The sequence below is a fragment of the Lutjanus erythropterus genome, chromosome 1 (genome assembly GCF_056507025.1).
Source record: "Lutjanus erythropterus isolate fLutEry1 chromosome 1, fLutEry1.hap2, whole genome shotgun sequence".
Taxonomy (NCBI): domain Eukaryota; kingdom Metazoa; phylum Chordata; class Actinopteri; order Lutjaniformes; family Lutjanidae; genus Lutjanus; species Lutjanus erythropterus.
The window spans coordinates 44,596,307-44,621,783 of NC_139317.1; the positions used below are offsets into that span (position 1 = coordinate 44,596,307).

At 37.9% G+C, this 25,477-nt stretch overlaps 1 protein-coding gene across 1 annotated transcript in view; it reads right to left on the bottom strand.

The window, feature by feature from the left end:
• aldh1a3 (aldehyde dehydrogenase 1 family, member A3) overlaps window positions 1-24,495 on the bottom strand; it is a 31,024-nt gene extending 6,529 nt beyond the window's left edge. The window contains exons 1-9 of the mRNA XM_084725282.1: window positions 24,337-24,495; window positions 24,092-24,196; window positions 22,927-23,067; window positions 17,484-17,613; window positions 9,668-9,729; window positions 3,851-3,979; window positions 1,244-1,357; window positions 774-876; window positions 231-415 (exon numbers count right to left, since the gene is read on the bottom strand). Coding sequence (XP_084581408.1) covers window positions 231-415; window positions 774-876; window positions 1,244-1,357; window positions 3,851-3,979; window positions 9,668-9,729; window positions 17,484-17,613; window positions 22,927-23,067; window positions 24,092-24,196; window positions 24,337-24,435 — 1,068 coding nt within the window. The 5' untranslated portion in view covers window positions 24,436-24,495. The remainder of the gene's footprint in view (window positions 1-230; window positions 416-773; window positions 877-1,243; window positions 1,358-3,850; window positions 3,980-9,667; window positions 9,730-17,483; window positions 17,614-22,926; window positions 23,068-24,091; window positions 24,197-24,336) is intronic.
• Between the last annotated feature and the right edge of the window lie 982 nt (window positions 24,496-25,477).

Genomic DNA, 25,477 nt, shown 5'->3' on the forward strand with positions numbered 1-25,477 from the left:
TTGACATTATTGTGAATATTCACATGCACTTCTCTGTCTCTTGTCCCGAGCTCTCTCTTGTGCTCTGTTGGTGTTTTTTATACGACTTACTTACTGTTTTGGTGCCCTGTCCAGCTATTTGTACCCTAAACACAGCTCACGATGTATGTATCTGTAGCAGTGGCGCTGTTCAGAACCACTGACCGAGCTATTTGATGTGTTGGGAGTGAGAACAGGCTGTGTTGTCCTACCTGTGGCCCGTGTGTCGTCTGAGGGTCCAGCGGGTCTCCTATAACAATCTTCTTGGCATTTTCTACACTGCGACGCACAAACTCTTCATAAATACTTTCCTCCACAAAGACACGTGATGCAGCCGTGCAGCACTGACCCTGGTTATAGAAAGCTCCTTTCTGGGTTTCCTCCACAGCCAGCTGCACTGTGGACACACACACACACACACACACACACACACACACACACACACACACACACACACACACAATAAAATCAACTGTGACAGACTGTGTGAGATGACAGCAAAAGCATAAAAAGGTGAGTTGCACGGGTGAAAGATGAGACTTGACAGGCTTCATACTGCCGTATTTCTGAGCAGAAAAGTGATGTAGCGAAACTTTCAGGAATTCTCTCACTGTCTCCTGGGGCTACAGAGGTGGAAGTAACCACATAATAGGTCATATTGTGACTCCAGTACATGATGAAACAATCAAAATACAACATTTTGATGTTGCATGTCATGATTCACAATCAGACAGACACAGAGCATGTTGACTTACAGTCACAGTCAGCAAAAACGATGCAGGGGTTCTTCCCTCCCAGCTCCAGAGTCACTCTCTTCAGATTACTTTTGGCTGCTGCTTCTTTGATCAGCTGGCCAACCTGCACACATGACAGCACACAGAAATACCTTAATGCATGAAGGTACTTCTGTGTCTTTATAGTGTGATCAAACACAATAGGTGTGAGAGCAAAACTTTCTACACTGTAATCAAAAAATAGATGTGAGAGCAGAACTGACTCAACACTGAGACATGACTTGTATTTTTCAGGAGAGGTCCTGCTCGAGAAACAGGAAATAAAACTTTTTTGCAAAAAAAAAAAAAAAAAAAAAAAAAAAAAAAGCAATGGTCTAATCTTGTTAAAAACAACACTGCAGCACTCAACTGGCTGCTGAGAGTATTTACTGTCATTTACTTGTTAAAATTAATTTTATGCAGCAAAACTGTGTTGGCATACACTCACATACCTCTGTAGAGCCGGTGAAGGCCACTTTGTCGATGTCCATGTGGCCGGCGATGGCTGCTCCGGCTGTGGGACCAAACCCTGGAACGATGTTCACAACTCCAGGAGGGAACCCCGCCTGAAAGAAAAAAACCAGACAGCATGTTGATGCAGGGAATCACCAATGACCTGATGTCCTTCCTTCTTTTATCATCTTTCTAGATGATTATTACATGACCTGCAACTTTGTTTTACAGTTCTTAAGTCTTAATGTTGTAATGTATTGATATTTCCAATTTTAGTATTTCTCTATAATAACAAATGGTTGGGGCTACTTTTGGGGTTAAATCTTTTTTTTTTTCAGGGACACATGAGTTGAGTTCACATTCTATAACTAAAACTTATACATGGGAAGGATTTTACAGACTTATTATATTCAAATGTTACTAGCTCTATCACACCAAAAAAGATTATAAAGAATTAGTGCAAAGGATTCAGCATTTCTGCAAACAAATGTCATGCACTGTGGAGAGGGTTTTGAAAAATCTTTCAGGCAGATGTTCATGTACTATAAGCAACTACAAATGACAGAAAATGTAACTTAACTGTTAATAAAATAAATGAAATGTCTTATCTGCCAGAAGGTTCAAAAGAGGTGAAGGTGTTTAATTGGCCTGGTTCATTTTGATGTGACTTTCTCAGATTACCAGTGTATTAGAGTCCTGATATTCTGGAGTAAACACTGTGAATTTGCATCTCTTAACATTTTTTCTCCTCTGAAGTAACAGAATTCTTGTAGTCTTAGGAATGCATTTTGTTTCATTGTATCATGTTTTGCAATACAGCAGGATCCTATCAGACTAAATGCGAAACTTTTATGTAGGTAACAATTTTACAGAATGACCAATTAAAAAATAGAAATACAAAACATATTCTAACTTAGTCTTTGTCGAAAAATGGAAAGAATGTTGTGGTTGATTTGCTTCTGAAGAGTGTATGTTAGCAGATGTTGGCATAGCACAGCGACAGTGAAACCTTGAATTGAAATATTTCCTAAACTGAGATGATGTGTCGTGAAGGACAAGGACCTCTGTACAGAGGAAAGAGAGAAAAACAGGTCTGGTGATCTGGTTTATGATTTAAAGCTACTACAAGGAATTTTCATATATTGTTGATTCTGAAGCTCATTCTGAAGGACAAAAGCAGACACAAATGAAATGATCTAACTAAAAATCTCCTGCTTTTTATCTGGCTAACGACGGCTCACTGCAACTCTGCCTGGGAAAATGTCAGGTCATTTTAGAGGCATCAGTAATAAATTGAGACTGTTCCATAACCAGTTAAAAAACTCCTTGTAGTAGCTTTAAGAACGGGTGCAAAAAGGTTTTACCAGGATAATCAAAGTATTTTAAAATGTTTTTTTTCATCTGTTTTTTTGTCTGTGTATGTGCCATGTGTTCAGAGTGCATGAAGAAATTAAAACTCAAGTGGAGGAAAAAATGAATGCAACATGGATTAGTCCTCATATATATATATATATAGATATATATATATATATATACATATATATATATATATATATATATATATATATATATATATATATATATATATATATATATATAGATATAGATATAGATATATAGATATGTTTTACCATGAAAACTTTTTTCACCCGTTTTTGCAGATTTTTTTTAAAGTAAGATAATATGATTCTGTAAAAACTTTTTTCACCTGGCAAAACTTTTTCCCCCCAGATGGAAAAAAAAATGAAGGAACAATTATTTTACACCTGTTCTTAAATCTTAAGTCATAACAACAGGAGAGAAAACAATTTAGATCAGACTTAAAGAATGGACCAGATTTTTTTTCTCAGGGCTTCCTTTGGGAGTATGCAAACCACACTTTGCAAACCACAGTTGAGGAGTTCAGTCCCTGACCATTGATATACAAATGTAGATACTGCATTCATGATTTGACATGGGTCTGGCTGTCTGCCATATTGGAGTGATCAAGATCCGCTAGTAAACAATACAATGTGCATGTCTCATTACCCACAAAAGCTGAAATTCTGAGTAATTTACACTTGATGTTGCCAGTTCATGGATCAGAGGCTGCATTTCCCATTGGAAGTTGTGGCTGTTCAGATGGTTCATGGTTTGGCATCGAGCTGATAAGTTCGCCTCCAGTAACTGAATTTAATGCCAACAAGTAACCACTATCAAGTTCAATTTCTCACTTTTATAACAAACCAAATTTTAAAAAATCATTTCAGAACTAAGCAATTTACACTAGATATTGTGGTGAAATCTTCATCTATGAATACATATCATATTGTGTACTGGTGGATCTTGACCTCTCCAATATGGCAGCCGTGCAGACGCATAGCATCCAAATACAGCAGCATCCCATGAGGTATCTACACTTCCTTTTTATCTATGGTCCAGATTGTCTCCCCTACAGTCACATGACAGAAGAGCAGAGTCTAATAACATAAGAGGCAGGATTTTCTATAAGAATACAAGGCCAGAATCTGCTCAAGAAGAAGACTGTCTGAGGTTTAAAGTCTAAACCCCCTCTCAGCACACAGCTTGGATCAATCCCACCCTGCATGCTGAGCCTAACATCAGACCTCTTTGATGAGCGATCCAACATGGAGGGCCGTGAGGGGGGTCTGCTCCGCTGGTTTGATGACCACAGTGTTTCCACAGCTCAGGGCCGGTGCTATCTTCCATGTGAACATCAGCAGAGGAAAGTTCCACTAGCATAGACAAAAGAACACATGTTATCTGATGTTTTAATATCGAACTGCACTGCAAATCAGTTAAAGGTATAGTCCACTTCAAAATCAAGAATATGTATTTTTCATTGGGCTTGTAGTGCTATTTATCCACTTAGATAGCTCTGGTGTGAGTCGCAGAGTTTTGGAGATATCAGCCAAAGAGATGTCTGCCTTCAATGTCTTCAATATAATGGATCTAGATGGCACTGGGCTTGTTTAGCTTAAAATACTAAAAAGAAATGTTTATTTCCAGAAATCACAACCTGGTTACTTCCACAGACCTTGTCAGCATTTTCATGTAGGAAATATTTTCTTTATACTGGTGTGAACTGCACCAGTCAACTGTTTCAGTGCGCTAGCTGGCTCAGCGGTGCTAACAATAAAGCTCAGCCAGTGTGGAAACCATTAATGTTTACATCCTGTGCCACCATGAGCACAAGCCTCTTGTCCATGAGTAGATGCAGCATTCCTGATGGATGTCCTTGTGGCCTTGGAACATCTTGGAAATGGCATCTAGGCTACTTTGCCTAGCCTTCTGCCACCACTACTTGGACATGGATGAGCAGTGGAATGATGTTTCAAGTCATTCGTGATGCCTCCTAATGATTAAACTGTTAGTTGGTGACAAGCACCACACTCCACCATGTTTTCATTCTTTTGTTAATCACAGAAAAAAACAAAAACAGCCCAAAGTCTATCCAGGAGTGGCACCTTGTGTTAAGTTAGCACTGCTGCTAACTGTACTCTAGCTGCAACTGACAGGCGCCGCTAGTGATCAACAAGCTTCAGCTCGCAACAACTCAGGTGGAATTCATGTTACTGTTGGCAGAACTTTGCAAACCTCTGCTGGTTGCATCTTGCAATTGTGGTGGCATTGCAGTAGGTGCTTCACCATCAGCTGCCTGGCAGGGGTCTGCACTCTACAGACTTACGTCCTAATCTTGCCAGCTCAGTTAGCAGTCCCCTTAAACACAGCCTCTGAGACTTATGGCACCCAGTTTGATGGCTGGGAATACATCATCAAAGTAATTAAACATTACAGAAGCTCTAGCCAGGACTCCGGCTCCAGGGACAAAACAGCGGGTTCAGGCAGGGAACAGGAGGCATGAAGTGATTAAGAAGGGAGTTTGTAACTTCACTAATTAATTTGTATGCATATGTCATCCATTGTGTCAATAAGTCTGAGAGTACTGGTTTTGAGAAGTTGGAAGATATTTTATTCCTTTGTTTTGAACAGGTCACCTTCCTTGCTGTCTGGTCTTTCAGACAAATTCACAATCATTGTTGCTTTCGCTATTAGCATTAAATAATTAAATTTTTATCATAAGCACACAACGACTAGTTGACTAATGGCTTGAACTAATGACCACTAGTCAACTACAAAAATCTTTAGTTGCAGGAAGGCTTCCAAGTAATCATTTTTCCACAATCCAATTTCTATTCAATGAATCTGGCCCTTGAAGGCACTGGGCCCTAGAACACTTGCCTGATTTGTCCAGTTGGCAAAGCTGACCCAAACAGTCGTGGCAGATGGGCACCCACCCTGAGCCTGGTTCTGCCTGGTTTTATGCCTGTTAAAACAAAGTTTTTCCTCTCCTCTCCAAGTTCCCTGACTTCTGTTATGATATGGCGTTATATAAATAAAACTGACTTGACTACATTAAGCAAAGCAAAATCATGTATAATTGTTTTGACTATTTTTGTCTAATTTGTGTACTGGGAGGACAGAGAAGTCTTGATTTTTATCTCTGTGTATCCAGTATATGACCTGACAAATTTATTAAAATTTTTGATATGAACAGTAGTTAATATCTGTGACTCAGTTGTAATTTTCACTGCAGCAGTCTCCAATGGAAATAATATTGGTTGCGTCAGAGGCACAAACTGGGGCTAATAATCCAAGCACTGAACACATCATCAGTGCTTTGGTTTTCCCGATTAAGTCAGAGCAAAATCCACTTTATCACTTGGATGTTGTTCTGGACACAATATGCAAGAAAATAAAAGGAGCTGTAAATCATCGGGACTGGAGATGATTCAAAGTAAACAAATTCAGAAAAACAGGTCCTTTATTTTCCAGTTGCTCGTTTCCATGTTGGAAACCAATGGACAAATAATTGGGCACTCAAACCCAAATTAGACAGCAATACATGTGAGCGCTGCATGTTTATTGTTTAGGCATTGTTAACTTTTACAACACTTTGGAAACACTCAGCACCATTAAGGGATCTTGGGATCACAAGGCGGGAGAAAGGTTTCCTGTTTTCCTCTGACAATGACTCATGCTGTGTGTGTGCCAGCAGTACTTTCAGTAATTACACAACGTCCTTCAGTATAAATTTCACTTTTTTGATATAATCTCCCATGTCAAACAACAGCCGTTTTGTTCCTTTGTTGCCAAAGCAACATTAGAGGTTATAGGCTTATGCTCAAAGATAAAAACTGAATGGCTGTATTCTGTCATGATGTCGAAATTAGACTCATATTTCTGCCTGGATATACGACAAAGTGCAACACAATACGGCGAAACACCACACATCGCCCCACCCTAAATCTGATGAAGTTATTATCAAAAGAAGAAAAATACATATATTCCAATGTGTGAAAGTAAATCCAAGCAGCGCAGGATTGGAGCTGTGTGTTCCTGTAAGAATAGCCCTAAAGGGATTAGCAGAGAGGAGGTCTTGTTTAGGGAGAGCAAAGATTAAGATAAGGTTTCTGGTGCACTCACCAGGGTTTCATTTCATCCTCCTCACATCCACACTGTGCTTTTAAATTGAGTACAGTTGCCTTACTAGCACTTCTCATTTACAACCGGTGCTCTCCTTAAAAAGTTAACTTCAGTCTTCAGTGGTTCCAATTAAACCTGAATATGGTTCCAAGAGCAATTCACTCAAAGACTGTAACCTGCTGAAGTCTGAGGGCTGTGATTCCTTTAAAAGAACTCTGTGACATTTTAGAAATGGAGACTCAGCTGAGAAGATTGATATCTATTTTATCACTGTGTGTCCAGCATATGAATGAATTTATAGAGATGGTGTAGGAAGTCAGACTGTCAGTGTGTCCCAGTGGAGTCAACTATGGTACTGCAACACAAAAGTTCCTTGTGACCCCAAATGACTTAAGAGTGTCTATTTGCGCCCAAGTGAGAATAGTCACACAGTAGACATTTGACCATTTACAGTCTCATGTGAAACAGCCAATAAAGCTACTAGTTTGGGTTTAGGAAACTAAATTACTTGTTTAGGTTATACAACAAAAATACTCAGTTAGGGTTAGGCAACAGCAGTACTTGGTTAGGTTGTGCAACAAAACTACTTGGCCACGGTTAGGCAACAATACTACTTCGTTATTATGCAACAGAACTATTTGGTTGGGTTTATGCAGAAACACTATTTGGTTAGGTTTAGGCAACAACACTACTTGGTTGGATTTAGGTAAAAGCAGTATTTTGTTATGTTTAGGCAAAGAACTGTTTGGTTAGATTTAGGCAACAGAACTACATGGTTAGGTTCAAGGCTACAACACATGATCAGCGGTAAAAACGCTTTGCTCTTGCTGTCCCATTGTTTTTCTATGGAGAGAGCGGTGGCGCCCGACCAAGCGGCACTGCTACCCTCAGCGCGGCGCACCACTCAGATCTGCTGCTGACCACTGAGCTCACAGTTCAAATTACTTGAACTTTGACCTCGTTTGCCGCTGACCTTTCAAAGCAAAACCAATGAGATAACAGCTGTTTCTGACAATGCAGGCAGAAGAGACCACAGATGTGTGAAAGTGGCACAAGTAGCAGTGGGAGAAACTGATGGTCGAGTTGTGATGGGAACCCCAGACCCCTGGACGATCTCACGAGAGTGATCATTTAAATATTGCAATAAAGGAACAACATTCAAAAATCTGGCGGGAATTTCGCAAATCAAGGGTTCCCTTTCAGACATGACTGAAGAAAAGTGTTTCAAGGTTCCCTGAACTCTATAACACAACATTAAAAACAGACTACGATCTTGCCAGTAAATATAGTGCATAAATGTAAACAGTCAGGTTGGGTTATGAGGTTTGTGAATCATATAGTTTATGAATTTAGCTACATCCAGAGCTAAAGTTCGCTTGGCCATTTGTATACCTGACAGACAGGACGTAGCGGTCGTAGTGCTGTGCTTTGCCTCTCTGCGCCCTAAATCGTGGTGAGTCTGGGACAAATTTCTTATCATGTGAAGGCCCCTTCAGGAAACAACACTACTAGTTTAGGTTTAGGCAACAACAACAGATAATGAATCCAAACATGGTGGCCCACAGAGGTGGGAATTAACTAAGTACAAATACTTAGTTAGTGTACTTAAGTAGAATTTTTCAGGTGTTTGTGCTCTACTTGATCTTGTACCTATTTTTCTCACAACATTTTACTTTTACTCTCTAGATTTTAAGACAAAAATCTGTACTTTCTACTCAAAACAGGCTTGTTACTTTTGTTTTAATTAATTTCAGGGGAATTATTATTTTTATTTTGCACAGTTGCACAATACCAACATCAAGACTAATTTCAACCTAAATGGACGCGACAAGAACAGATAGAAAAGACGATTTCTTGTGTATCCATCCATGCACAATCACACATAACAGACATAACAAAATGAAAATGTAAAAGAATTCACAAGATGAAAATAAGGTAAAGGACGCAACAAGATCAAAACACTGTAAAAGACAGAACAAGACTAAAAGGACATAAAAGAGGTAACATCACGAAAAAGACATAAAAAGACATAACAAGATGAAAATTACATTAAAGACACAAGACCAAAATCAACATAAAGACGAAACACACAGTGAGAGAGCATGGAGAAATGGGCTTCTTTCTACTTTTATTGTTTGAGCAGATTTCAGAGCCTGTGCTTTTTTTACTTTTACTGCAGTAAATAAGTTGAATCAGTAGTTCTACTTTCACCAGTCTAACAGAATGTGTGTACTTTTGACACTTCTAGTGGTCCAGTCATCCCAATGACAGCCGCACACCCAGTGCATATACCAAAAAAGTTCAAATTTTGATCATATTAAAGAGAACAAATATTTCTTCATGCTTATATAGCCGGTTTTTTGTTTAATGGATGTGTATGGTAGAAAGTAGGAAACTAGCATGTTTTTCCCAAAATGGCACAGCATACTTTTTCTGATGCCATATTCAACACACAAACATGAGAATTATTGTTTATATGTAGATGCACAGTAGCCTAAGACAGACTACAGTAAAGCTCTACAGTCTGTCACAATACATAGGCATCACAACAGTGTGCTGGACTCTATATCCTCAAGTTATAAATAAGATATTGTGTAATGTTCCTTCTTTTAAAATGCTTATTAAGAACAGATTGTATTACAGGAGAATGGTCACACATCCTCAAGTACCTCCCCAACAAAATATCACGCACGCACACACACACACACACACACACACACACACACACACACACACACACACACACACACACACACACAGAGTAACAGTATATAAACAACAATGTTATGCGTTGTTTTATTTTATGTAAGCGCCCCAGTGTGTATGTGTGTGTTTAATTTTCACACCAGGCCAAAGTAATACGAACAGTAATAAGAATTCCTATTCCTAACAACATTATTGCTCATAAATTCGAACCAGATCCCCTCTGGACTTACTGGAATGATGGCTCCACATACGCCAACAGGCTCGTGTTTGGTTAAACACATGAAGCTTTCATCTGTAAAAACACACAGAAACAGCACATCAGTTTGATCCACTGTAGGCCTGCTCTAGACGGAGGTTTCTGTTCAGCCACTGCCAATATTTAATTTCTTATTTTCATCAAAGATTATTTTTGTGCTTGCTTTAAGGTGCCATCAGAAATTCAAGGTGAGAGTGGATTTCTGCATAAGAAAGTAAAGTAAAGCATCTGCTAAAACATAGCTGAAGTTCCATTCTGACAGAAGACTCAGAGATATGGGTCATTTTTCAAATTAATCTGTCAAGACTTAATATTCGGGATCAATCATTGACTGAACATAAAGATGTTCAGATGTTCTTGATCAGTTCAGATGTTGTAAGATGTTCTTAATGCATGACAGTGTCCAGGAAGTGAAGCCAAAACATTCAACAACAGTTGCAAACTGGTGGCTGGCTGCAGTATATGTCGTAAACCCCGCCCCCTCCATGTTAACAGTGTGCTCATTTTTCTGATAAGCTTTTGAATCTGCTACACACGATTCTGGAGAAAGACAGTTGATTGCTGAGTGCTATTTTTTTCTTCTGTGACGGGTTGTTGGAACTGAAGTGAGCTGAAGTGAGCTGCAGGGGTACATTGAGGTACATTCATAAGAAACCATGGGGAAGGCGCTGTCATGTGTGTGGCTTACATAGTGTTGGGGGACCATGGCACCAAACTATATTTCAGGTCTGCCCAAAAAATCCTGAATGAAGAAATGGTGAGCAACAGTTTAACAGTCTAACTCCACAATTCATGCTACATAGTTTTCAGTCTTTTCACATGTTTTTGGCAACTATTTCTTTACATGTATAATGTGTTTCTTTTTTATTTACACATATTAAAATAGACTGGGCATGGGTCTGCCAGTGTGAACAGACAGCAAATTGTCTCCTCTGCAGTTAGTTGCTTAGTTGCAGAAAATGCTACTAACGAAGAACAGCAATAGCGAAAAGCAAAACCAGAGATTTCGTTGCTTGGATCAACAATGAGGTGGAACAACAATACCTGTAATATTAACCGCTAATAGTGAAGGCTGATGATGTTTGTTTTCTTCCAGAGAGGGGTCGTGTGATGGGGACATGATAAATCAGGGAACTTTCCAGAAGTCTCTGTTCCCAACCACCCAGGATAAAACACAAGCACTGAGTTTTCAAACTAAACCAGCGTCAGCAGCATTTTCAAAAGTTCCCGTTTTAGGTGGTTGAAAATGGGGCAGTAGCGTGGACGCAAGATGTAAATGTAGCAAAAGTTATGGGCTTCAAAACGAAAATGTATAAGTGCAGAAGTAGCCTTAATTTGAGAGACTATTTGGTTCTTAAACACTTTTTCTTAAATTGAGAAACTTTTTTAAAAAATCACGATAGTTGGAGGAAAAATACTTCTATAAAGGAAGAAGAAAAAAACAGTGCATTGTTTTAAAAAAATAAAATCAATGGTTATTGATCTGCATTAAGCCACACTGTTAAAAGAGGGTCCCATTAACAACTTTACCTGTCTGAACAATATCTGAACATGACGAGAGTGCCTTAACAATACCAGTGCCTAAATAAATAAATACATGAATAAGGCATAAGTGATGTCTTATGGGATCGGTGCATAGACTTCATCACAAATTCATAACAAGCACCCCCAACTTTTGTGGGACATGTTTCTGGAAAAATAATATAAATGCAAATATTAAAGTACAACAATGGCATAAATAGTCTTACGTATAAAATTCGGCAGGGATTGTCCTAAAAAAATGATACTCAAATCATATTTTTCAGTGTTTTTTGTCTTGTTATGCCCATTTTGTCTTGTTCTACTTGTTTGCCTTGTTCTTCTTTTCTTCTTTTACGTTGTTTTTTTGTTTTTTTACGCAAGTTTTTGTCTTTTTCATCTCCTTGCATCATTACTTGTTTTGCTCTATATTTCTCTTCCTGTTATGTCATGTCACCTTTTTTACATTGTTTTTCATCTTATTGCATCAATTTCATCTTGTTATACTTGTTTGACCTCTTTTAAGTAATTTTTTCATCTTTTATGCCATTTTTGGTCTTTTTCATCTTGTTGCATCATTTTTTGCTGTGTTATATCTTTTTCTTCTTATATTGTGTCACCTCTGTTACATTGTTTTTCATCTTGTTACACCTGCTCGACTGTTACATTGTTTTTTTTTTGTCTTTTATGTCTTTTTGTCCTTTTCTTCTTGTGGCGTCATTTGTCAGTTTGTCACGTCTTTGTCACCTTGTTTTTGTCTCGTCGCCTCTTTTACATTGTTTTTCCTCGTGTCTTTTTTGTTTAAAGTTGTTTGGTGTTGTTAAGTCATTTCTGTCTTGTGTGATATGCACTGATGGATACACCAAAAGAATAGTCTTTTCTATGTGTAATTGTCTCATCCATTTAAGCTGAAATCAGTCTTGATGTGTGGAAGGTGGCGCACAATGATGCAAAATTAAAATAATCAATAATTCCCCTGAAAAGAATTAAAACTAGAGTATCTTAAAACAAAGGACCCTGAGTTGGAGGTCCTTGTTATGAACTTGGTGATGCCCAAAGGTACACCCTCATTTCTAATAATCAACTAGGTTCCATTGTTCTCTTTACTTTTTAATTTAAATTGCAATATTTCCGTTGTGTTGTTAAACAGTTTTTACATCCTTTCAGAATGTCCCAGCAGCACTTACAGTGAGATCAACCCTCCCTGTACTTTACATGAGTGAAGCTGTACTGTACGAGTGTGAGTGTGGCTCAGCAGACAGTCTACACCCTGACCTTCTCTAGTTTCCCGTGTGACTGATCACAGGCTGGGAGACTCCCCCACGACAGGACTCACCTCCAGCTGCCTTTATCTTTGAGTCACTGGGTGAGTCCACGTTCAATTGAAGCTCACTGAAGGTTACATTCACTCAGCGGGGAACGTCCTTGTACAAAAGTGTTGGGGGGGAGCTGCTATCAGTGTGTAACACAAGAATCAGAGGGGCAGCCTCAGGCACACTGCTACGCTAACGCTCTTCATTCCACACTGACACACTTCGACAGCTCAGCTTTGACATACAATAAGACAGATCTCAACTAAAAATCACTTTAAAAAAAAATTAATAATAATAAGCAGCAGTGGAAGAGGCATCAAGACCTCTCACGTAAAGTAGCTACACCACACTGTGGAAATAGTGACTTTATTAGGACTCCAAAGTAAAAGATCTCATTAGATGTCGGTATTTTAGGTCCTACATCATTACTTTAAGGTGTCAGCTGCATTTTAATTTTTTGTTACAGCCTCATAGGAGTTACTGCTGGCCACTGTTGTGCTGAAATTTCCTGAAATGTAGCGTAGCTTCCTCAAATTTATCAAAGGCGGAGATCACTAAGTATTATGTGAAAAGTCATAATGTATATTATGTGGAGTTTTGTGTGTTGGAGGAGGGAATTTCAGCCTGTCCTCACCAGAGAAATGTACGTGGTGGTTGAAAGTGCAAGCAGGTTATTCCAACTGATATGTCTGTTCATGGTTAAGCTGCACCCAATAGACGTAGTGAACATGACGGTATTAAGACCGATAAAGATAGAAAAGGTAGTGTGGACAGATGGATGGGTAGTTCAAGTCCTGTGTGAAACAAAAAGTAAACTTAGACTTATTTAAAGCTTTAAGTTACTTAAAAAGTCATTATGGATGTGACGTTCATTGCACATCACTTGATACACACATAAATTATTTTAACTGAATCCGCAATCTTTTCCCAACCCTAACCAAGTAATTTTTGTACTTAAACCTAACTAACCTTTACCATGTAAACCGTAAACGTGTGTAATGTCACATGACGTACTTTGCATAGGTCAGGTCTAGCTGCCACTCCCTGTACTCTCCACCAGTAATATATGTTGTTTTGGTAGTAACTGACAATTGACATATTGTGTTGTTCAGGCACGAGGATGTGTTATTATCCACATGCAACAGGGCTCCTGAGTGTTCAGGTTGTGTTTGGGGACTCAGACCCACAAGCTAGTGTTGTTGACTTGTCCTTTAGATTGTGTGGCACCAGTTAGTTGCATCACAATAAGTTAGAGTCATATTTGTTGTGTTGATTTATTGATAGTTTGGTTTTTCCAGGATTCCTGTCTCTCTGCTCTGTTTATACGTCTTGGACTTGTATCGTCCTCTGACATTTCCTTGACGTGTGTAATTTAATGTCCAGCTTTTCACGATATACTGTAAACCAAACTCTTCGTTACTTAGTCCTGATGAAGGCGGACTGCTCCCTGGCTCGAGCTGGGAAGGTCAGCTAAACTGATAAAGTTGTGAAAATGAGATTTTCTGTCAAATTAAAACTGAAAGCAGCCAGGTAGCCTTCTTATCATGTCTGCAGAGCCAGTGATCCAGACTCTGTCAACACAACAAACATGATAAGAAGACTTCTGGTAAGAAGGATGAATGAAATGAAAAGTGAACATTTGTATGTAGCAGTTCAGATACTTTTGGTTTTATTTGCTCGTGTTCTGTCTGTATCTGTCTTGGTCTACTGACTGAGTTGAGATAACACTGTTGACTGGAAATGTTACATTTGCCTGCATCTGCTGGCTCTTATTCTGAACTTACAAGAGACAATTATTGTCCTGCTGTGTTTATTTCTGATGTTGTAGCAGACATGAGCTGGTGGACACATGTTGTTGTATGTTTGTCTGTTGCATTTGTTCCTTTGTGTACTTTTATTTACTTTACTTTTATTCTAACATACTCATCCCCCATCTTCTGCATTATTGTTTACACTGTTTATGTGTACCACAGTTTATATATTGTTGAATATACTGTAAACATATTTTTGCATTTTTTACATTTTCTCCTTTCCTATGTTTTATTGTATATAGTGGTATAATGTACTTTCATATTTTTACTTCTATTTTTTAGAATTTCTATTTGCTTATATATATTTCTATTATATTTGCACAAGCAATTTTCCCCTAAGGATCAATAAAGTAATTCTGATTCTGATTATTTGGTTTTCTTATTTTTAAAATGCAGTGCACTAGTCAGCATACAGCAGTGGAATTAAATAATTATTTTGCTTGTCACAAGTAAGTCTCAAGTCTTTGCACTCAAGTCCCAAGTCAAGACTTGCAAATCCCAAATCCTGAACTTTGAGTTTCTAGTCCTAAACAAGTCATAATGTGCTCTAATGCCATTTTAACAACAGAGACTCAACTCAACTTCATCGAAAGAAGCTGTTGTGTCTCTGTCTGCAATTTTTGACCCACGTCTTTTGCAAACTACAAAACTGTGTTGTTTTTGGTTCTTCATGGTTCTCTCCTGCAACTTGATTGGATGCTGTCCAGTTGGTTCAAACAATAGATAGACTGTACACAGAGAAAGAGACAATATCACAGCTCCCTAAAAGTGAAACCAAAGCCCCCTGGTGGCGGGTTGCAGTACAGGTCATAATTACTGCTTCTCCAATGTTAATAAGTGGGACATGGGCATCAAAAACAAAAACTAAAAAATCAAAGTACATGTCAAATGCATTTTTAGGTAGTTCTTATCACACTGATGTTGTTCAATTGTTTATTTTTCTGATCAGTTTGATTTTGATTACTTAGTTGGGAACTGACATCACCAGTGCAAGATGGCAGCGCCCTTAGCCAGGATATTTTGGCTTCAGTTTTGCACAGTGAGAGGAAGTGGAGAATTGTCATCCATCCTTTCTTTATGTCAAAGGTTCAAATAAAGTGAATCTGGGGAGTTACGTCCTGACTTGCTGGGATTTAATAGTGTAAACATGAGTTGATTTAGAATACGAATTGATTCATGGATTCACACTTTTTAAATAACAGATTTTTCCATCTTTGGGCTTGGGGGAAGCTATTAATTATTCAAGTCAAACAAAAAAGACTTGCAACTAGACTTGGACATAGAATCAAGTCACGTATTTGATAACGTTAGAATCAACTTGACATAAACAGCTGATGTCCAAGTGAAGTCATGAGTTTGAGTCCAAGTCATGCAAATCCAGTCCACATCTCCATTAAATTTAGAATGAAAAAGAAGAAGGTCATTTTCCTCTTATTATGTCTTGTTGTTTTCTTTTTGTTACATCTTTTACATTGTTTTTGTCGTGTTACATCTTGTTACACATTTTACATTGTTTTCATCTTGTTATGTCTTTGTGTAATTTGACATCTTTAACATTGTTTTTTTCCTTTAAAGTTGTTGGTGAAACTTTTGTCTTGTTATGTCATTTTCCTCTTATTATGTCTTTTGCGTCATTTTTCATCTTGTTATGTTTTTTATGTAGTTTTCGTTCTGTTACATCTCATTATGTCTTGTTACATTGTTTTTGTTTTTGTCTTTTATGTCATTTTTGCATTGTTACGTCTTTTAAGCAATTGTCGTCTTTGTTTTGTTACATCTTTTCAGGTAGTTTTTGTTGTACAATAAAACCAAAGAGCCTGAAAATGTCTTGTTTTCATATCAAACTGCAGCTCAGTTATGTGTCTCATCTTGATGAGACTGCCCCAGTATAAAAGTGGGGATTACTGGCTGAGTGGCTGCCGGCTTGGCGGAGCATTGAGCCAACACTGATTGTGTTAATCCTCACAGACTGTTGCACCTCACTGATTACTATCTCAGCCTCTTCCTCTTCCTTTTGTCCTGCCGTGCCTTTCGTCTCTCACCACTCTATTGGCATCTAATCGAGAGGAAAAGGCAAGCGTGTTTTGTCTATCTGCCGTCCCACAGAGGCAGAGGAGACGCAAAGTAGGATCTGACAAGAGGGGGAAGTATTAAGAGGCTGGATGAGATACCACCCACAGCTGAGGACAATCCTGAGCCGGGCCAAGTCACTCGCTCTTTGGTAATTAACTTGTTTCCTAAATGGAGCGCTGGTTACAGAGCTCCTGAGGGGACAAGCTAAAAAAAACTCCTCCATGTTTCTAGTGCACACTTATCTTGTGCACACTCTTAATTATCTTATCTTATGCATATACACTCAGTGTCCACTTTATTAGGTACACCTGCAGTCCAATATAACAGCCCTGCCATATTATTTACCTTTCAGAAGCTCATAATGTTCTGTTTTGTTCTGTTTCTGTTTATTATTTAGGTCATAGTTAAAGGTACTGGACTAAGAATAATAACAATCATATTGCATCTATACGGGGTTAGTAGTACACAGTAGGGCTGAACGATTTTGAAAAAAAACATCTAATTGCGATTTTGATATTACAATATTAGAGGTAATGATAATTTTTTATATGATTATTCTTATTTTGATTGAAAAACGTATTAAAATTTTTATGGTGTGATTTTTTTTTGCAGGAATCTGTACCAAATGCATAAGTTTTTTAAGTCTGTAGATGAACAGGACATCTCTGCTTCATGACAATCATTCATTAAAACGTCGTGAACAAATATCACACCTCCTGTGATTTATATTGTGATTTCGATAAAATTTTGATTAATTGTGCAGCCGTTGTATACAGCTGTTTAAAATGATGTTTTATATACATATTTTTTTTTTAACACATTGGTATCAGATCAGTACTTGGTATTCGCTGAAACACAAAGTTAAGATATCAGAAACCATATCGCGAAGGAAAAAAATGGTACTGGAACATCTCTACTCTGAGTACTGCCATACATTTATATAAAACATTTCACTGTATCCCTCTTTATTTGTCTCACCCTCACTGATACCAGACAAGAACTTTCATGCATTTTTGGCTGTGATGGTTTTATCTGTTGAATTTCTGGCAGTTAGAAGAAGATGACACACACTCACCTACAGGCAGACTCTTGCCGTGGATCTTGTCGGCCCAGCCTGCGTAGTAACGAAGAGTTTTGATGCTGCCGTCCAGGTCGATGAAGAAGGACTGCAGGAAGGGCTTCCCCGTATCCAGAGTCTCCAGGGTCTGAAGAACAGGGTTGGGAAGGTTACTTTAAAATGTATTCTGTTACACTGTTAATGCACTGTTAAAAAGTATCTATTTTAGTAACTGGGTCATGATTTTTGTAAAGAGACATCGCTCTTGACTTTTCAAATGTATTTTGAGCATCACAAGCTGAGTGCCATCTAGTTCCATTATATTCAAGAGGAGAGAAGGCAAACATGTCTACAGCTGATGTCTATAAAACTCAGTGACTATTATCTACATAGATAAGTAACACTACATGTAAGAGCAAAAACGTCTATTTTTGATTTGGGGATGAACAGCCCCTTTGTGACGTTAAAAGATTTAGTATTTTGCAATAAACAAGAAAATGTCGGAGAAAGATCTGGAAAAACAAAGTTTTATTTGATGAGTTTTACTAAACTTACACCAGTAATAAACTCGTTGAGTCCACCTGGTTATAAACCACAGTTGGAAACAAACCATGAGGTTCATCACATGTATTTAGACGACTGACTGTCTGCTGTTAATATCCATCACAGCTGTCAGAGCCACGTCCTGCTCACTGTACTTTCGGTAGTTGAACACAGTTTTTCAGTTCAGTAAAGGACAGTGTTGGTGTGTAGTGAACTACATACTAATCTCAGTAGCTAACTACAGTAGTTAACTACTTCGAGTAACATATATTTGGTAGTTAATTAAACTACATTTTCATGGTATTCTCATGATTTTGTGGCACTATGCCACAGCTCATTGGCCATGGTTGCCATGTAAAGGCAATCAACTGGTATTCAATCTATTAGATTTGTGCATACGGACACAAATTTTTCATTTTCTTCGTGCCACTCAGCACAACTGATGTATTATCCAGCATCATTCTCATTCTACAGTCAAGTTCGTAAATATGCTACCAGTTGCACTTTCAAAATAAAGGTCTTAGGTAGGTTTTGGCACTAAAACTACTTTGATAGGTTTAGGAAAAGGTTGTGATTTGGGTTAAAATAATGGCTACTGGTCTCTCAGTGGAACAAAACCCCTGTCTCCTGTGTGTTTGACCTATCTATACACTTATTGTCCTTATTTCTTTGAAGTTTGTGCTGACGGTCACAAAAAATATTGACAATTTATGTCCCTGTATGTGAATCTTATGATTATTTTGTCACTATTTCACAAACTGACATGATGCTGGGCAGAAGCAAGATTTCCATGATTGAATACCAGTTATAGGCAATGTATCAGTTTTATATTGCATCATGATATGAGGTTAGATACAGTGATTGATTTTGGACAAAGTTATATCATGATATGGCATAAGTGTTGTCTTTTCCTGTTTTTAAAAGTAGCATTACAATAAAGTTATGTAATTTTCTGAACTTACCAGACTGTTCTATTATTTGTCACTAATTATCAAAAAATCTCATTGGGTTAATATTTTGTGAAAGCACCAATAGTCACCCCTACAATATTGTTGCAATATCAATATATTTGGTCAAAAATATTGTGATTTTTACTCATTTATATCAACCTAGCCGCTTCAACCCCTAGGAGTACACAGCATGTAGTCAGTCACAACCTACATGATCAGTAATTATCAATATCGACCAATGCCTGCAAGATACCTGAAATTACTAATGTATTTTGGATATTGTTGAACTACTTCTTGAAAGTTTGATAAATACATTTTTGAGAGCACTTAAGATGGAGTTCAACTTCCTTGAGAAGTTGCTAGAAGATGGGTAAACTCCAGTTTTAAAGGAGTTTCCTGAACACTGACGAAGGGTGATGACCAACATTTTGCTCAGTTTCAGTTTCACCTCCATTTGAAGTGAGATGACTCTGATTTTCTTTGTTTTCCAACCTGCCTGACCATCTGACTGGTCAGACTTCACTGCAATGATGTGTTACAGATCTCAGCGATTACTCTGGCCAAAACAATGTTATTATAATTGATCAAAATGTTGGACACAAGTACAAAAATAAGGGCTGAACTGTAATAAACCGGAATAATCATTAAATAAATATCTATAATGCCTGGTACCTTCCAGGCCTCTTCTTGCACAGTACCATTAAATTTATTGTTGGCCATCCACAAACTGTTTTATTTCTCTATTATACAACATACCAGGAATTTAATATGATGTTATACTTGTTGGTTCCAGATATAATAATAATAATTACTATAATAAAGGTGAATTAATCTACGGCCTAACAAAGGCAGTGAGTTGTATGAGGCTGAAATAGCTGGCAAGGTCATTTCTATGTGGATCCAAGGGTGGTGCAGTGGGACGTCAGCCACACTGGTCCACTGCAGTGTAACTTGATAAATACATGGCAATAAGACAAGCATTAAAACTGGGTTTATAATTGATTAAGTGAAGGCATAATAATGATTTACATTCTATTGTGTAGCCTAGTCCTTTCCAGTGTCTATAGCATGTTTACTCATTAGTTTTATTTCACTGTAAAAGGAAAAGTAAGAAGAAGTGAGGCTGTGCAGCTCGAGCAGATAGTGAAACCACTGTACCACTTTACTGTACATTTAAATGGTCTGAATCTGGTCCTTATTTCCCCAAACATAGCTTGGAGTTTAGTGTAATTAGCCATACCCTCCACACTACCACTCCAGAGCATGTTTGCAATTAGCAGTCACATGCAATCTGGTATTATTACTTCACTCACATCTGTAAGGGTTCATTTACAGATCTAAGTCTTAATGCAAGCTGGCAGCTAAACAGAGTGGAAAGGCACAGCAACGGGGATTTCATTCCAAACAATATATCTGAGAGAGAGGCAGAGTAACATCCAGCAATCATTACTGAGAGAGAAAGGGAGACCGGGGTGGGGTCACACTGTCATGATGTCATGCAATAATATAGGCCAATCCCTGATATGAATAAGTCAATATCATGACAGCACATGGACACTTTTCAGCTGCAGGAAAAAGCATGACTTTGTTGCTTATGAAACAGTACTTGCTCCTTTAATTATTAAGATCTATTGTTATGAATAATATCAGAAACACTAAAAACTAGGCCTCTTATTGTCATTTAGTTGAAACATATAAGATTATGTACTGTAGGGACTGATCATTAAAGGGACAGTTCATCCCAAAATCCAAAATACATATTTTCCCCCTGGCCTGTGGTGATAGTTATCCATCTACATTCTTTTGGTGTGAGTTGCAGAGATTTGGAGATACCAGCTGTACAACTGTCTGCTTTCTCTGCAATATAATGGGACTAAATGGCACTCAGCTTGTGGCGCGCAAAGCACAAACAATATACACTTGAAAAATTCAAAACCAGTGTCTCTTTCCAAAAATCATGACCCAGTTACTCAAAATAATCTACAGATCTTGTTGTAAGCAGTTTCATGTAGGAACTACTTTCTGCAGCATAATCTACCGGAACTACTTTTTTCCACTAGAAAATGTATCAAATGTATTTTTTGGTGGTTTGAGCACCACAAGTAGAGTGACATTTAGTTCCATTATATTGGAACAGCTGATAGCTCCAAAACTACGCAACTCACACCAAAAAATAGAACTACAAGCTAGCAAGCTGTATTTTTAATTTTGAAGTGAACTGTCCCTTTAAGGGAATTATCTGTCCTGTGTTTATATTAATATGAGGGGCAAAGTAACTGTTCAGCTAATTAAATCATGTTTGTGAGAAAAAAATAAATCAGCAGTGGCTGAAAGAAACAAGTAAATTTACTCGATTACTGTACTCAAGAACAGTTTTTAGGTACTTGTACTTACTTTTCAAATCTACACCACTACATTTCAGAGGTAAATATTGTACTTTTTACTTCATTACATTTATTTAACTAGTACAGTTACTTTGATTTTACATACAAAACATACATTCACCTTATCAAATATGATGCATATTTATAGATTTAAGGCTCACACACACTCACATGTGCTTCCAGTTATGTTGTTGTTTAGACCTGCTCAGGTTGAAGCTCTGCTGGGATGTTTTTTGTTGGACCAGATAAAAACTTGAATCATTATTAGTATGAATTGTCATGTTATGTGGATAAGATACAAAAATACATGCTTCAAGAATATTTATATATTTAAATAATATTCAATATATTACTAAGTACATTTTGCTGGTAATAGGTTTAGACTACATTTGAAATACTAATTTCAAATGCAGGATTTTTACTGTAACAGAATATTCCTGGCTGTAGTATTGTTACTTTTAGTTATGTTTCACCACTGTTTAGCAGATTAAGATAAAATAATGACCATAAAATGATGCATGGTTGTACAGTACAGAAACAACCAGAACAGTAACCAGAACACTAAAATGCTGATTACAAGTGAATGCATCAGTAATAAAAATAATAAATAATACAATATATAATAATATATGTCTGACAGGGGATATTTTACTGCATAAGGGGTAATTATATTTTGTTACTTGTAATGCTCTTGAACTTTTGAAGTGAGATTTTGAATGCAATACTTTAACTTATAATGAGGTGAGGTCATGTTACTTTTACTTCAGTACAGGATATTTTGATACTTATTTTTCTAATACTGAGATCAGTGATCAAGGCAACTTTTTGTTGTCAGCTCGGTGTTTTGGTGAACTAAGCATACACAGAGCTGCAAATCTTGTCAACTATTAAGTTAATCACCATCTGTTAATGATCAATCGATCAGTTTGAGTCCCTGAGGTTTTGTTTTTTCTTTAAGTCAAAATTCTCTAAAAGCCATACATTATTTAACATTTTATGACATTTTATGAACCAAACTACTGATCAGTTAATCAAAATAAATAAATAAATAAATTGACAGCTTAATCGTCAATAAAAATAACAGATAGTTGCAGCCTTACTGTATTAATAAAAATCTGCAGTGTATCATGGTAATTAACAGTAATAAGTTGTCACTATGAAGTTGACCAATTCAAATTCCTCTTGTAGCATCTTGTTACGTATCACGTTACGTAATACTGCTATTAATTAATATATATATATAATATTAATAATAATAGTTTGAAGTTGACAAAATTCCTTAGCTCTCACAAGAATTGCACAATTAAGATTATTTTGATAAAACTGTTAGTCTTCAGCAGGATGACACACAGCCCATTAAAATCCTACTTTAAAAATCATCTGGATTTCTCGAACTGTAACGTCCGTCACGTTTTCAGGGAAAACTCCTTCAAATCTTACTGCAGTAAAACTGCTGTTTTTTGCGGAATTGAACAGTGTGGAGGAACAAATCTGAAAAGTCACGTTGTTGAAACAGCAGCTGTCTGTAGAAAAGTTATAGAATAAGTGCGTGAAGCACAAAGAAAGCAGAGGGAGTGAGCGCACCGCCAGCAGCAGCCGGTCTCTCTCCATCAGGTCGGCCAGTTTGTGCAGCAGCCTCCCGCGGCTGGAGCCGTCCATCCTCCGCCACGGAGAGCCTCTCTGCCGGGCCGCCTTCGCTGCCTCCACCGCCTTGTCCACATCCTCCTGTACGGAGAAATGAGGCAGAATTAAGTGAGACGAATAACCTCAACCTGACTGACTAATTCAAGTTAGATTCCAAGCGGAAAAACTACAACACGTGCCCTCAGAATTACCTTTTAATGGTTAGTTTTACATTAGCAACATCTGTAACAACAGCGGTAATGATAGTACATTTACAGTATACATATTCACCTGTATTTATCAAAAACTGTGCCGTGAAGTGCAGTAAACAGCAGATTAAGTTCTATTGTTAAAGCTATTTTGCGGATATAAAACGCTATTTTGCAATTAACGTACAGACCGAATTTTGCAAAAACTTCTTATCAATTAAATTAAGTTGTAAGTCCGTCTGTGTGTCATACATATTCCTACTGACACACACAAAAACCTTAAATTAGAAGATTTTTTAATGAAGTTTGGTAAAACGTCCTGAGCTATTTGATTAAGTTGTATCTCATCATTTATTTCATAGCTATTCCTGCTGACACACATAAAACCCCTTAAATGAACTGATTAAAAAGTCCTTGTCTGTTTAATGAGTTGTATGTCAGTCTGTACTGCACAGATATCCCTACTTGCACATACAAAAACCTTAAATTAACAGATTTTTAAGTGAAGTTTGGCAAGAAGCCCCTCTGTTTGATTAAGTTGTATGTCATTCTGTAGTTCATACATATTACTACTAACACACACACAAAAACCTTAAATTGACAGATTTTTCAATTAAGTTTGGCAAAGCAGTCCTTATCTATTTGATTAAGTTGTATGCCAATCTGAACTTCCCATTCCTTCTGAAACATACAAAAAACTTAAATTAACAGATTTTTAAATTAAGTTTGGGGAAAAGTTTTGGGAGAAAGGAATTACAGCAAAAGCAGTTAAAGCAAAGCAGCAAATCATTTCATTTAAAGTCTTAGTAATTCAATGGTATAGTATGTAGGCATACACTAAGTTCAATTATTTATTATTATTAATATTGGAATATAATTAATGAAAGCCATGCAGAGCTGCAGTTAATTGATCTTACTTTGTCTGCTTCTTCCACGTCACAAATTTTGACACCTGTCGCTGGGTTGAAAGTTGGAAAAGTCCTTCCTCTGCTGGATGTGAGCCATTCATTGTTGACAAAAATCTGTGGAAAGTGTTAGTAATAGATTAGGTTTGTTGAAAACACAACCAGAGTAAATGCTTTGACTGTCTCAACGCTTAAAAACCCCACTGTACCCGAAGCAGCAGTTGAACTTGGTTTCTATGCAGTGTCCCCTCACTTACCTTAGTGTGTCTGACCTCCTGGACTTTAACAGGCTGAGGTAAAGGCAGAGCTGGGATCTCTGGGGCCACTCCATTCTCTGTAGTTCCGTTCTGTGCCATTCTAGGTCAGCAGTACAGTCCTGGGCCAGTCTGTCTGCTCCGTCTACTCAACACTGTCAGCCCATCCACTGGCTTTTTATAAGAATGTGGAGTTCCTCCCTCCTCACAAAACAGTTGAGGAGAGCACAACTCCGCCCCTGTAAAAACAGTCAAGGGCCCTTGTGTGAGGGGATTCTTGTTCTGGCTGCACCTTGAAAAATCCTGTGACATTGATTGTATTTAATATTATGTGGTTAGCGTGGAAGATTTTGTGGCACGTATAGGTTTATCTGCTGTTACTTTTGCTGCATATATGGTATATTATTGTCCATCATGATTATAGTGAATAAAAGCATTTTTATTTTCACTCTAACTGCTAGGATGACTGTGAGTGTGCATCCACCAGCTGTGTGTGTCTGTTTATGTGTGTGTGAGACCTCTCACATAGCAAAGAGAGAGTCAAGAGTGAAATTTCACAACTGAGTTATTTGGCTGTGTCTTTGAGTCCAGCCAATGAAAGTAATGAGACTGAATTCATTCTGCTGCACAATATTTACATCGCAACACAGCAGCTTTGATCTGCACCCGTCGGCCTATTTGGGCCGACCGCAGGCTGTTCGTCAACCGTGCAAAGGTGTTATGAGTTGTGATGTTCCTCGCAAAGTTGGTTTTTGCACCTGGGCCTGGTGAAGTTGAATGGAGTTGAACACATGCAAACAAATGCTTTTGTTCTTGGGGACAAAGCTGCTTGCTTGCTCCGGACTTGCACTCATACACAGTCTGCTATTGTTTCCCCTTCATCGCTTCTTGTCACTCTTTATGTCAAAGTTTAATTAGGACAACGAGCTTTCGCAGGCTCATTTCTCACTTCAGCAACTTTCTAACACTTCATAATGAGAGAGAGGGGACTCAAAGGGATTGACCGAGAGGAGGGAGAGACTCGGGGAGGGAAAAAAGAGGGAGAGCAGAAGATGTGTATGTGTGTGTGTGTGTGTGTGTGTGTGTGTGTGTGTGTGTGTGTGTGTGTGTGTGCTTTGTGTGTGTGTGGAGGAGGGAGAAGGGG